The sequence below is a fragment of the Sphaeramia orbicularis genome, chromosome 10, assembly GCF_902148855.1.
Source record: "Sphaeramia orbicularis chromosome 10, fSphaOr1.1, whole genome shotgun sequence".
Classification (NCBI taxonomy): domain Eukaryota; kingdom Metazoa; phylum Chordata; class Actinopteri; order Kurtiformes; family Apogonidae; genus Sphaeramia; species Sphaeramia orbicularis.
The window spans coordinates 18,330,301-18,343,098 of record NC_043966.1 but is presented as its reverse complement, the minus strand read 5'-3'; the positions used below and the strand labels follow the sequence as shown (position 1 = coordinate 18,343,098).

The 12,798-nt window shown below is 34.9% G+C and overlaps 1 protein-coding gene across 1 annotated transcript; it reads left to right on the top strand.

Annotated features, from left to right (window-relative positions):
• Positions 1-1,997: 1,997 nt before the first annotated feature.
• On the top strand, positions 1,998-10,731 carry LOC115427728 (ganglioside GM2 activator). The gene is made up of 4 exons (XM_030146430.1): positions 1,998-2,232; positions 4,049-4,201; positions 7,232-7,414; positions 9,865-10,731. The coding sequence occupies exons 1-4, from the start codon at positions 2,137-2,139 to the stop codon at positions 10,018-10,020; spliced, it is 588 nt and encodes a 195-aa protein (XP_030002290.1). The 5' UTR covers positions 1,998-2,136; the 3' UTR covers positions 10,021-10,731.
• Positions 10,732-12,798: the final 2,067 nt, after the last annotated feature.

Genomic DNA, 12,798 nt, shown 5'->3' with positions numbered 1-12,798 from the left:
GACAGAAAAGCTGTGTAAAAAGGGCTAGTTTCCTGGATGAAGTGGATCAGATACAGGGTCTTGAATGATGGCAGTGATATGTGATTCTGATTCAAGAGGTATAAAATGGAAAGGTTTACTTATTTAATTTTTATTCATGGGATATACCGCACAACATGCACTCATTCATTGTCTTTATTTGTATATGTAATAGAGATGGATATTAGCTGTTAAAAAAGTAATGTTGGGCATGAAAAAGGACAAAAGGAGGAATCCTACTGGCAGGTCCGTGCAGTTATGCTGTTGAATTTCACAGATACAAACTGATCTCAGATGGACTGTATGACAGTGGAAATGTGTGCTATAGTCAGATGAGTCTGTGTTTCGCTGTGAACGCTGTCACCAGTCGCCGTTCTTCAGCACACAGCCCCACCCCTCCAGAATCTGAGGAATCTAAAAAGTACTGGAACTTTTCAGGGATAAGTTGGGGGGTTTATTTCAGTGGTAAAGGTAGTTTCTGGAAAAGTAGCTTATATTGATTTGGGAAAACCTCAATACCAGTATATGTAAGATAAGTTGAGATATGACTTTATTGATCCCACTGTGGTCAAATTGCAGTGTTTACAGCAGTAAAATAAAACAAAGTGCAGAAAGACAGGCAAGAACATTTAAGAGTGAAACAGGAAATATAAAAGACAATCTGCTCTTTATTTATCTGTTACTTAATAAACACTTCACTATAGTGTACTTATGGACTTTGAATGATCCATGATCACTTGCATGCTGTTGTACATTTATTATTACAGGGTGGGGAAGCAAAATTTACAATATTTTGAGGCAGGGGTTGAAAGACAGTGTATGACCAATTAGTTTTTTGAAAGTCATGAGAATTTATTTGCCACAAGAAAATTTACATAATAGAAAATGTTTTTATTCTATGTGTCCTCCTTCTTTCTCAATAACTGCCTTCACACGCTTCCTGAAACTTGCACAAGTGTTCCTCAAATATTCGGGTGACACCTTCTCCCATTCTTCTTTAATAGTATCTTCCAGACTTTCTCGTAATAGTTTTGCTCATAGTCATTCTCTTCTTTCCATTATAAACAGTCTTTATGGACACTCCAACTATTTTTGAAATCTCCTTTGGTGTGACGAGTGCATTCAGCAAATCACACACTCTTTGACGTTTGCTTTCCTGATTACTCATATGGGCAAAAGTTTCTGAAAAGGTATGGATAATAGTGTTAGGTATGATTATGACATTAATATATGTTTGGTTTCAAAACAATTGACATAGTGCCTGCTGAGAAAAAACAACTAAATATTCATTGTAAATTTTGCTTCCCCACCCTGTATGCTATGACTGACCTAAATTAGTTTCCTTCTGTGTGAAAACCAGTGGCAACAAATCTGTTTCTGGAAATACAAAGACAAAAAAACAAAAACAGGTCCAATAAAAATATAATCTTCACAAATTTAATTATTGCTTACTACTCTACAATTTCCATTTTGTCTAACCACTTAACAGACCCATAACTTTTTTTTTTTTTTTTTTTTTTAATATTTATTGACAAAATATACAAAAATAACAGTATAACAGTGCCTTATAACAAACATGGCATTGTGAATGTGCATCAGCAACAAATGGGAACAATTACATTTCAAGAAAGAGAGAGAGAGGGAAAAAAGAAAAAAAAAAACAAAACAGTCTGCAAGGGGAGGTTAGTTCATTGTTCATTTGAGTCCAGGGGAATGTCACATAAATAAGAGTGAAGTTTTACAGCATTGGGTTTTTTCATACATTTTAAGGATTTCATGTACAGTTTGAGTTCATTTTTGAAAACACAAAAGTTGGCTGGGCATTTTTGACATTTGCTTTTGTGAATACAGAATTTAGCAATACATAAAATCACATTAATACAGAGTTCTTCTTTTGTAACAGACCCATAACTCATTCATTGAAAACATATCCTGACTCGCGCAGGAACACGCGGCGGTCACGTGACACTGGGCTGATGGTAAACACGGAAGTGCAGCCGCAACAGCAGAAGCAAGTAGAGACTGAGAACAGCACCTACGGGCTGAACGGTCATTTTAACCGGTTTTAACGGCGGGTTGTTGATCTCCCTGTGTGTGTAAACATTCGAAAGACTCAGGATGGACAAAGGGTTGATGCTAACGCTGATTTTTAGCCTCTGTGTGGCTGTAACGACAGGGGGAAGAACCGGCATGAGGAGGATCACCAAAGGGCAGGTGAATACAGACACTGATATTAGACTGATAATATGTAAGGAAATATGACGAAATTAAGTCATTTTTAATATTCAGTGTGTTTAGAATGGTTTGAATATCATAATGACATCTTAAACAAAATCTAAGTCAACTTTAAAAGGAGATAATATAGTCCTGAAGCGATTTCTAACCACTGATTGGATGCAAACTACTTAAAACCTCCACTATAAACATGAGGAAAATATGTATTCTTTGCTCAGATACAGTTCTCTTATAACTTGAGTTACTTTTTTAGATTATAGTTTGGGTTGTTTCATTGTTTGACTATTTGACCATGTGACCCATATCTGCAACTAGATCCATTAAACATGTTTTACATTAAATGTGTTTGTGTAGTTCTGGTAAAAATATAATTAAGGGAAATAACATTTAACATGTTTTAATAGGATGGTATTTGTTTTTACCAACAGGTTATGAAATGCATATAAAAGTGATCAAATGATACAAGAATCATTTATAAGATTATGTAAGAATTGCAGGAAATGCCACATAGATTAAAAAATTACATGTTTGTTTATTATTAATACTTTTTTGCAGGTCTTGCATGAAAAAAAAAAAAAAAAATGGATCAGTGGGGTAAAGGTTTTTTTATGGCACTGCTCACGTGAAAATAGAAAAACTGCCTTCCCTCAACAGTGAAGTAATGTTTCTGTTTGGTCAGTGGGAATATTTGTGAGCTCTTGTCTTTCCCATTTTGCAGCCCCTTTCCATGTTACTCCATTTTACACACAACAGAAATCTGGAAGTAAAACATGTTAGAAATTGTTTTGTCCAGAGCTCGACGAGGCTTGAAATTTCATAGAGGTGTCTGCCATGTAATCTCTTGTGCAAATAACACATTGCACTTTGTTTGTTTAGTCTACAGAGAACATACCATAGACATTCCTGCCGTTAATGTTCAACATTTAATATGACATATTTAGACAGATGCTTGTAGAAATGTATTGCAAAATATATAACAAAAAAATTTAACAATATTGACTTTTTTCCTTATACTTCATACAGGAAAAAGTGAAAAGTCCATATTCAATAGATTATCTATAGAATACATGTGACAAATCATCTACAGACAAAGAGAGCAGTTGAACTCTCCACTAATAAACTATTGGTTCAGTTACACTATAAACTATGTGGGTCTGATTTGACATGTTTGTGATATCACTTTATTAGTTGAGGAATAATTGCTCCTTAAGTTACTTTAATAAACCCCTCTTGAATTTACTAGAAATTGTATTAGCGCTCGAAGTAAGTGAAAAATGGAATTGAGAGAATCACAATAATATTCTGTGACTGATTATGAACAATCATGAACTTGAAATTTAAAAAAAAAAAAATACTTTTTTAGCAGGTAAAACAAATATATAGATGGTAAAAGAGTGAAGAAACAGCAGCAGCAAAAGAAACAAAGGCATTTTCTCTCTTGCATTATTTTTGATTAATAGCAGAAGCTTTTGAGGTTTGTAAACAAACATTCACATTTAAGAATAATTTATAAAATTCTATTGGGACAAATCATATTTTCACATTATGTTACATCAAAATCATGTTTTGAATCACTACATATCTTGTGATAATTAGGTAAATATTAGATTTTAGAGAAATGATACTGTGAGTATAGAAATGACTACAGTACAGGGCCATTTTAGGTCAAGTAGAAACTTAAAAAAAAGGATGCAGTGAAATTCTTCAAACACAAGACACCTCTCTAAAAAACAGCTTAAAGAGAGTCTTGTTAAAAATCGATAATGTCAATAAATGAACACCCCATTTCTTCCAGATTTTGGGCTTTGATTGGAAGAACTGTGGGAAGCCAGACGCTCCAGCTGTGCTCAAGACCCTGACTCTGTCTCCAGACCCCATCCCCATCCCTGGAGACCTGACTGCCTCGGCTTCCGGGTCCACGTCTGTAGATCTGGCTGCTCCTCTGAGTGTGAGTGCACTGACCTTTACAGAGAAGTGAAATACAGAAATAAACCCTAAGAGACTGTTGTAGCACCTTTAGCACATATCAGTTCCTCCAGGAAGTCACCACGTTATAGTCACAACAGTTTGAGTAAATTCAACCAATCGCCCTGAATTCTGAACAATCAAGCAATTTAAATGTTAAGTGGTCATTCAGATCTATTTTTAATATAAGTACAAATGGTTTAAATCAATACAGAAGCACTCTGCTGGACACATTGAAGTTTCAGTTTGACAATGTGAAATCAGAGCTGCATGTGATTGAGGACAAAATCAGTTAAAAAGATGAGATTAAATGTGATTTATGTTGTTTACATAGAAAACAGACATCTGTTTTCTCATTTTCTTACAACATGTGGAGACTTGAAGCTTAAGGTAAGCAGTCTAGTACATTTCTGATTTAATGTACTTGTAAAAATATGCTTTATTTCAGTGTCCTTTCATAAACAGGTAATTTTCTTCAACAATCTCAAAAAATGAACCAATGTATGAATCCAACAGAATTCAGTACCTGTCATCTGAACGTAGGTACTGTAAAAACCAGGATGTAACAACAGAATGTGATTCTAATACTGAGTGCATCCAGTAAATCCAGTATTACACCAGACTGATTTCTGTGCAGTGTTTACTGTCTAGTCTCTGCGTTGGGAAGTTGTTAAATTTGCTGTGTTGAAATAGACATGTCTGAACCTATTCCTAATCCTGTGTGCTTCATGTGAGCACAGCAGTTAAAGGACATTTTATGCTTCTAAAGCTGTATTATGCTTAATCATTCAAAGGAACAAACATGTCATTCAGAGACAAACATACTGTGAGTGTGGTGGTTCATGATTTTATACGGAACTGTTTGGCACGGAATGAACACAGTTATTCTCATCATTTTTATGATCGCTAAATGTTTTGCGTGTCTCATGTAGTTTCACATTAAAATTCACATTAAATTAAAGTGTTGATGATAAAGCTGCACATTTGAACCCAGTGATAACATGCAAAAAAGTTTAGCCCTCTACCCGTCCATGTTTTCAGACCATCAGAGGTAGGTTTTCAGGCCGAGCAAACATTAGATTACTTCAGAGCTCAGCAGATTGTCATACATACTTTGCTTTATCTTTGATCACATGTGTAGCAATAAAAAAATAAACTGGGCTACTAATCTTGTTAAGAACTATAAAACCAATTAGATGGTAGAATAAATGAATAACAAGATTCTTGCAAAGCTGCAGAATCACATGGATATATTATAGTTTATAATGCAGAGTAAACAAAGCCTAAATTGCAGTAATGAGAAGATAATTTGGTTGATACACTCTGAATTTTTGTTTTTTTGTTTTTGACAATTTCAAATATATTAAAGCATCTACATGACATTTTGTAAAAATACTCTTATGATACTGATTTCCTCCCAAATTATATTAGTGTTTCTGTTTTGCAAGTTTGGTTATTAAAGTGAAGGACACGCTGTTTCTTCCTGTTGAGACATCGCATGCTTTATGGTTCAGTCAGATTATGATCACTGCTTTACACTGCTTGTAACCAGAGGATAATGTGCTTTCATCATGTGATGAACCCTGCAGAGTGTTTCCTCTTTGTAATAACCTGTTACATGACACTTTATGCTGCTGTTGTTCCTCTTCCCTGCAGGGTTTTGTGTGTCATTTCTATTAACGTGCATGTCCACTGGGATAATAGGAGTTCAGAATAACTTAAGTCAATCTTTCAGTTAATGTCATTGATTCATGGATTTTATAGAAAAATATTCATATATAAACATCAGTTAAGTTTGTGGGAAATTGCAAAACCATATGGTTGTACTCTGTTATACCTTTTGGGGAAAAAATGGCAGGTAAAATGTGTTACAAAGGGGTGTTTTTAGCTAAAAATGACAGTATAATTTTACAACATTATATTAATTACATTTCAGCTACTACTATTAACTTTACATGATTACATGTTGCAAATTATTCTTTTGCTAGAGGTTCAGTACAAATTTCAATCCAATCCAGTGCAAAATAAGAACCATATACACAAATGATGACATTAGCTTTGAGGACAAAACTTTAGAAATGTGTCTAGTGTTTGGTTTTAGGATTTCGTCAGGTCCCGTGAACTCAGAATTGGAGAAGGGTGGAACTTAAGTTTATAAATAAATGACACGTCCTCCTACTCCTTTTAGAATATACAAATGAAGTCTTTTGTTTTCATGTATATGTATAAGTTTTCATGTTTTGTTGAAGTTTTATTTCTAGACACTTAAGTAGGATTATTTTGTTTTTTTGTTGCGTATTTGAAATAAACTGAGCTGAAGTGAACTGAAAATTCATGAAACCGTAAGTAAAACTTGAGAAATTTGAGTGACTTAATGTAGGATGAGCCATAAAGTGTTTTATGCATTTATGTGTTTGTCTTCTTGAGGATTAGGGATGGCTTTATTTTTGACAGTGTCATCTGTCATTGGTTTAGTATCTGTCTTGTTTCTGTAGATGAAGAATAAGCTGTCCGGTCACTGTTTGAGTTTGTAATAGTGATGTTATGCACCAAGCTCTCGACACGGTGTTTGTTTTCATCTGCATTTATTCATAGTTTGAATGGTTCATCGTTGCACTTCAGGGCTTTGTTACATCATATTCAGAAGTATCAGAGCAAACACACTAGTTTTCTTTGTGACCTTCTTATGAAACTTCCTCAAAGACTAAAAGAGTTCAGTCCCAAATGTTAAAGGCGGTGAATCCTCTGACTCATTATATAAAACAAACAACAGTACCAGTGATTGGGGAACAGATATTACAGTTTTCAATATCAGATGATTTAAAAATGCTCCTTGTAGATCTCACACCAGTCTCTTTTTTTTTTTTTACTCCTTAGAGGTATCAAGAACAAAAGCTATTGGTAGACAAGCATCTGTAGTGCTTTGTAGTGTAAAAAAATCAGCAGATTTCAGGTTTACTTGTCTCAGATTAGTCCATCAGGTTATCTAACACTTTCTTTGTCCTCTCCGCAGTTGAACGTGACGTTGGAGAAGGAGGTGGCGGGTTTCTGGGTGAAGATCCCCTGTGTGGAGGAAATAGGCAGTTGTCATTATCATGACGCCTGTGACCTTTTGGACCAGCTGATCCCTCCAGGTCAGGACTGTCCTGAACCACTGCACAGCTATGGTCTGCCCTGTCACTGCCCCTTTAACGCTGTGAGTACACCCCCATGTCTGATGAATTTTCATTTTATCAAGGATTCAAAGAAGGCAATGTGTACAATGATGGTCAAAGTTATTAGATCAACTGGCATATTTCTGCTTTTTTTTAATTGACCATTAAAATATCCCTAAAATGAATAAAATATCCACAAAGTCATCATTATACTCTATAAAACACAGAATAGAATCATCAGGAGATTTTCCTATTAAAAAAAAAAAAAAAACAGCTGGGCCTATTTCACTGTATTTGTCCTGCCCTGTTCTTAAAGTGTGTGATGCCCTTTTCAGACCTGGCATTAACATGTGGTCACTTCTGATCCATCTCACTTCCTCACTCTACACACAGTGAAAACAAGCTCATCTGCTGCTGAAAATGTAGCACAAGCTTCCATTTCAAGGGTTATAGACTGGTTTGGTAATGTTTGTACATTCAAGTCATGGGGTAACTGTAAACGTGGAGTGTTTTCTTTCCTGCTAATCTCTACATGAGATGATGCTGTGAGTCAGTGAATATGTAAATATGATAACACTGACTCTTCTCTTTTGTTTTATCGACTCTCTTCATTACAGACACTTAAGTGATGATTGACTGTTCAGACACTTAAAACATGTACGTGAGTTTCTACTTCACATAACTGTATATTACCTCAAGGACAAAAAAGGGGTGGAACCTAATAGCAGATAAGCTACAGCCTCTGGAGCTGAAAAGTGAAGCCAGTGTTTAAGTGTCATATTTGAGTACCAACTTCACCCACTTGTTTCCATAAAACTAAAGTGTCAACAGCAGTGTCATGCATATCGAGACTTCGCAATTGCAGTTCGCAAACATCGCGAAGATTTCATCAAGAATGTAGACATACAGGGTGGGGAAGCAAAATTTACAATGAACATTTAGTTGTTTTTTTCTCAGCAGGCACTACGTCAATTGTTTTGAAACCACATATATTGATGTCATAATCATACCTAACACTATTATCCATACCTTTTCAGAAACTTTTGCCCATATGAGTAATCAGGAAAGCAAACGTCAAAGAGTATGTGATTTGCTGAATGCACTCGTCACACCAAAGGAGATTTCAAAAATAGTTGGAGTGTCCATAAAGACTGTTTAGAATGTAAAGAAGAGAATGACTATGAGCAAAACTATTACGAGAAAGTCTGAAAGATACTATTAAAGAAGAATGGGAGAAGTTGTCACCCGAATATTTGAGCAACACTTGCGCAAGTTTCAGGAAGCATGTGAAGGCAGTTATTGAGAAAGAAGGAGGACACATAGAATAAAAACATTTTCTATTATGTAAATTTTCTTGTGGCAAATAAATTCTCATGACTTTCAATAAACTAATTGGTCATACACTGTCTTTCAATCCCTGCCTCAAAATATTGTAAATTTTGCTTCCCCACCCTGTATGTGTTTTAGAACATCTCCAAATATAAAGATCTGAGTGTTCAGATCTCAATGAGTCCTTATGCATCGTACAGCTATCCCCTTGTGATCGGATATATGTTCTATAAATATTACAAGTGCCTGACATTTCCTGTGTGTAGATAAAGTTTGAAGGTAACACAAGTTTAACCTGTGGCATGTTCAGCATGTGCACAGCTGTAAATAGTATTTATAGCTTTTTTTGATTTGTCTTTTTTTTTTTTTTTTTTTGTATTTTTTGCTCTTGTGTGCTTTGTTTGTGATTCAGATTCAGAAAACTGTATTTATCCCAAATGGGCAATTCATTTTTAGCTTACCACAGACTTTAGTCAACATTCAAAGAGCCATGTGACAAACATGAATCAGTATGCAAATACAAGATCAGCAGAAGGCAACTACAAATAAATGCATTAAATAATCAATAATAAACAGTCAGTAAATATCAATGAAGGCTAAAAGACTAAAAGACCCTGTTGATCTCTTAACATTAAAAAACACTCATGTATAAAATGACTAAAATGACTGCTGTCAGAGTTTAAAAGTGTGATAGCTAAAGGAATAAGTGTGATAGCTCCACTCTTGCTGCTGTAAATTTGGAATTTCCCCTTGTGGGACTAATAAAGGAATATCTTATCTTATCTTATCTTATCTTATCTTATCTTATCTTATCTTATCTTATCTTATCTTATCTTACCTTAAGTTTCTTTATACAGGGCATTTCGTATACCAATGCAGTTCAGTTTGCTTTACAAGAAGGAGATAAAAACAAAATGCTTAAAATAAAAATCTCAAAATGTTAAAATAGGATTAGAGAAGCATATATAAAAGCATTGGTCAAAGAATGTACCAACTCCCAGACTTCCAAAACAATAAAAAAAATTACGACAAATAGTGTGATACAAATAGAGTGTAAGTTCATTCACAAATGCATCAAAAGAGAAATCTAGCCTGGATTGAACAAATCTAGGCTCTGCTGGTCGTTGGTTCCAGTCCTCAACAGTCCTGTCACTCTCCTCAGGGCTCCTACTCTCTGCCACAGTCGGACTTCTACCTGCCTGAGATGGATCTGCCCTACTGGCTCACCAACGGGGACTACAGGGTCCAGGGGGTCCTGGGTGGTCAGGGCAAAGAGCTGGGCTGCCTCAAACTGGCTCTGTCCATCCGCTCGGACTGAACCACACAAAGCTTCTGTCAGGAGGGTTTTGCACATTAACAGAGATTGGGAAATAAAAGCAGAAGTTGCACAAAGGTTGATAAATATAGGGACGCTTACACTTGATTGTACCACTGTGAAAAAATAACAATCATTTCAAGAGTCTATTAAAATATAATGTGAAGCTCCTGAAAACAAGCAAATAAGTATCTGAGGTCAGACTGAAGTTAACATTTGTTTGGGTACTGGTGACTTTTTGGGAAACAAGCATAGGATTTGTTACCAGTTTATTTTTTAATCATAATAGTTTTTAAATATGTTTAATGCCATGAGTTGCTTCAGCCACCTTGTTTTTTTTTTTTTTTTTTTTTTTTATCTGTTTCCTTTTTGCTTTTGTGGGAATAAAGTGTGGTATTATAGGGAAATAACAGTAAAGAAAATTTGGTAGAGAATAGTTAATGTATTTTTTTTTTCTTTTCATTTGCAAGTTAAGTGCCTAAATTACTGGATCTGTAAGAGGAATTCATCTAAAGTAGCTCTGAGTGAACATGAGACGAAAAGCAATCATGAGACTAATGATTTTATAACTGATTTTATGGGAATCAAGTTATTACTTATAAGTTAAAATGATTCTTAACACTGGTGCCAAAACATGTGATGCTTTTGGTGCGGTTCATGTTGTGATTCATTCCACACTGTACAGTTTTTAATAAACACTATCCTTTAAACTGTCTTTTCTGCAGATTATTGTTCTTTTTTTGAGAAATCAGTTTAACTTTTGTTTGGTCTTTATTTTTGATTTCAGAAGATACGTTCCATTGTACCTTGCTGTTGTGTGAAAAATATGAAATTTATGAAATTTTTTTGTGAATTTTCATTTTTACCCTCTTCCCTCGCTGCAGAGTGTTGTTATCAGTTTGTCATCCCTCTGTCCTTTTGTAAGTGCAAAAGCTTTGGAGTGGACTGAAGGATGAGGGTTTTCAAGTGCAAGCATGCTATGTTCTACATTGCAATACTACTAAAAAATATAAAAGTTAAATGACTTTTCAGTTTAATAAACTCCTCTTGGATTAGTTGGAACAAAGGAAAAGTTCTGCTTTTACACATATGTGGTGTACTTCCACTGCTGCACACATGATTTAGAACAGATGGTTTACATAGATTCACATAAAACAACATGTTTATTGGTTTCTTGATAGTAATAAGCAATAAAGCTGATTACCTCCACCAGGTGGTATTGTGGTCACTTTGCTTTGTTTGTTTGTTTGTTTGTTTGTTTGTTAACAAGATAACTCAAAAAGTTATGGATGTATTTTCATGAAATTTTCAGGAAACGTTGATACAGGCACAAGGAAGAAATGATTACATTTTGGTGGTGAGCGGGGGGAGCAGATCTGTCTTGGCGGAGGTCTGCGCTTTCCGAGTGCTTTTCTTGTTTCCTTTGTGATTAAATCATTTTGTGTAGATTATAAAAACAGAATGGCCTATTTCATTGTGTTTTGCCGACATGTTATGCGTGTTATGTTTCCCTTTAGGAAAAATAGTAAACATTTTCTGTTTCACATCATTTTGAAAGAAACTCTTACAAGACTTTTTGGGGCTATTTAGCACAAAATGGAATTAACAATATTCTTTGAACCTGGAACAAAACACATTTTTACCAGTATGTTAAAGCAGTAACATGACAGCCTGTTAAACTGGGGTTTCAAATTTCTACGTACTACACACACACCTATTTCCATACATGGAAATAAAGTGGGAAGAACACTTTCAAAGCTGATGCGATTTATAGAAGTAGAACTGTCACTATGGAACTGAATGTAGGATGGGAACAAGTAAGGTCATTTAGAAACGAAAAAAGATTGAGGTAAAAATTTCCCCAGGGGTTAATCTATTCCAATCTAATCTAATCTAATCTATTTGTGATAGATGTAGACAAGCACCTGCTACTCTCTTTCACTCTTTTTGGTCACTTTCAAGTCTAACTGCATTCTGGTTTTCAATATTTGAAGTGTATTCAACAATTTCAGGTCTAACCATTGACTGCTGGCCTTTTATTGAACTTTTTGGTGAATAATTAGAAGACCTCCCTGTACAAAGGCCACAATTAAATAGTATAACCTACGCCTCCCTTTTAGTACAGTGACTCATTCTTTTAAATTGGAAGAATGACAAACCCCCCCTCCTTTGGCGATGGATTTGTGGTGTCATATTTTTCCTTACGATTGAAAAGATTAGATGCACAATGAAAGGATCAATAAGGAAGTTTGATGTTGTATGGCACAGGTGTCAAACATGCGGCCCGGGGGCCAAATCTGGCCCGTCAAAGGGTCCAATCCGGCCTGTAGGATGAATTAGTGAAATGCAAAAATTACACTTAAGATATTAACAATCAATGGTGTAAAAATCATTTTAATTCAGATTCCACATACAGATCTCAACTGGGTCAGATCAGTAAAATAGTATCATAACAACTTATAAATAATGACAACTGCAGATTTTATCTTTGTTTTAGTGAAAAAAAGTAAAAATACAGGAAAATGTTTACATTAATAAACTATCCTTTTACAAAAAAATTGAATAACCTGATGAATATGAACAACCTGAAATGTCTTAAGATAAATAAATGCAATTTTACCAATATTATACCTGGTACTATATGTTTGGGGTATTTGTAATTGTAATGTATGTTGTAGTGTATATGTGTAAACTGATAAACTGAGGCAGAATATTGTTAAAATTGCACTTGTTTTTCTGAAGACATTTCAAGTTGTTCATGTTATTCAGATTTTTAAGGAA

What these genes read in the sequence shown, in the direction of transcription:
- LOC115427728 (XM_030146430.1), top strand. Translation starts at nt 2,137, where the DNA reads ATGGACAAAGGGTTGATGCTAACGCTGATTTTTAGCCTCTGTGTGGCT. An exon ending in GGAGGATCACCAAAGGGCAG is followed by an intron (nt 2,233 to 4,048) that starts GTGAATACAGAC and finishes CATTTCTTCCAG; the next exon opens with ATTTTGGGCTTTGATTGGAA. An exon ending in ATCTGGCTGCTCCTCTGAGT is followed by an intron (nt 4,202 to 7,231) that starts GTGAGTGCACTG and finishes TCCTCTCCGCAG; the next exon opens with TTGAACGTGACGTTGGAGAA.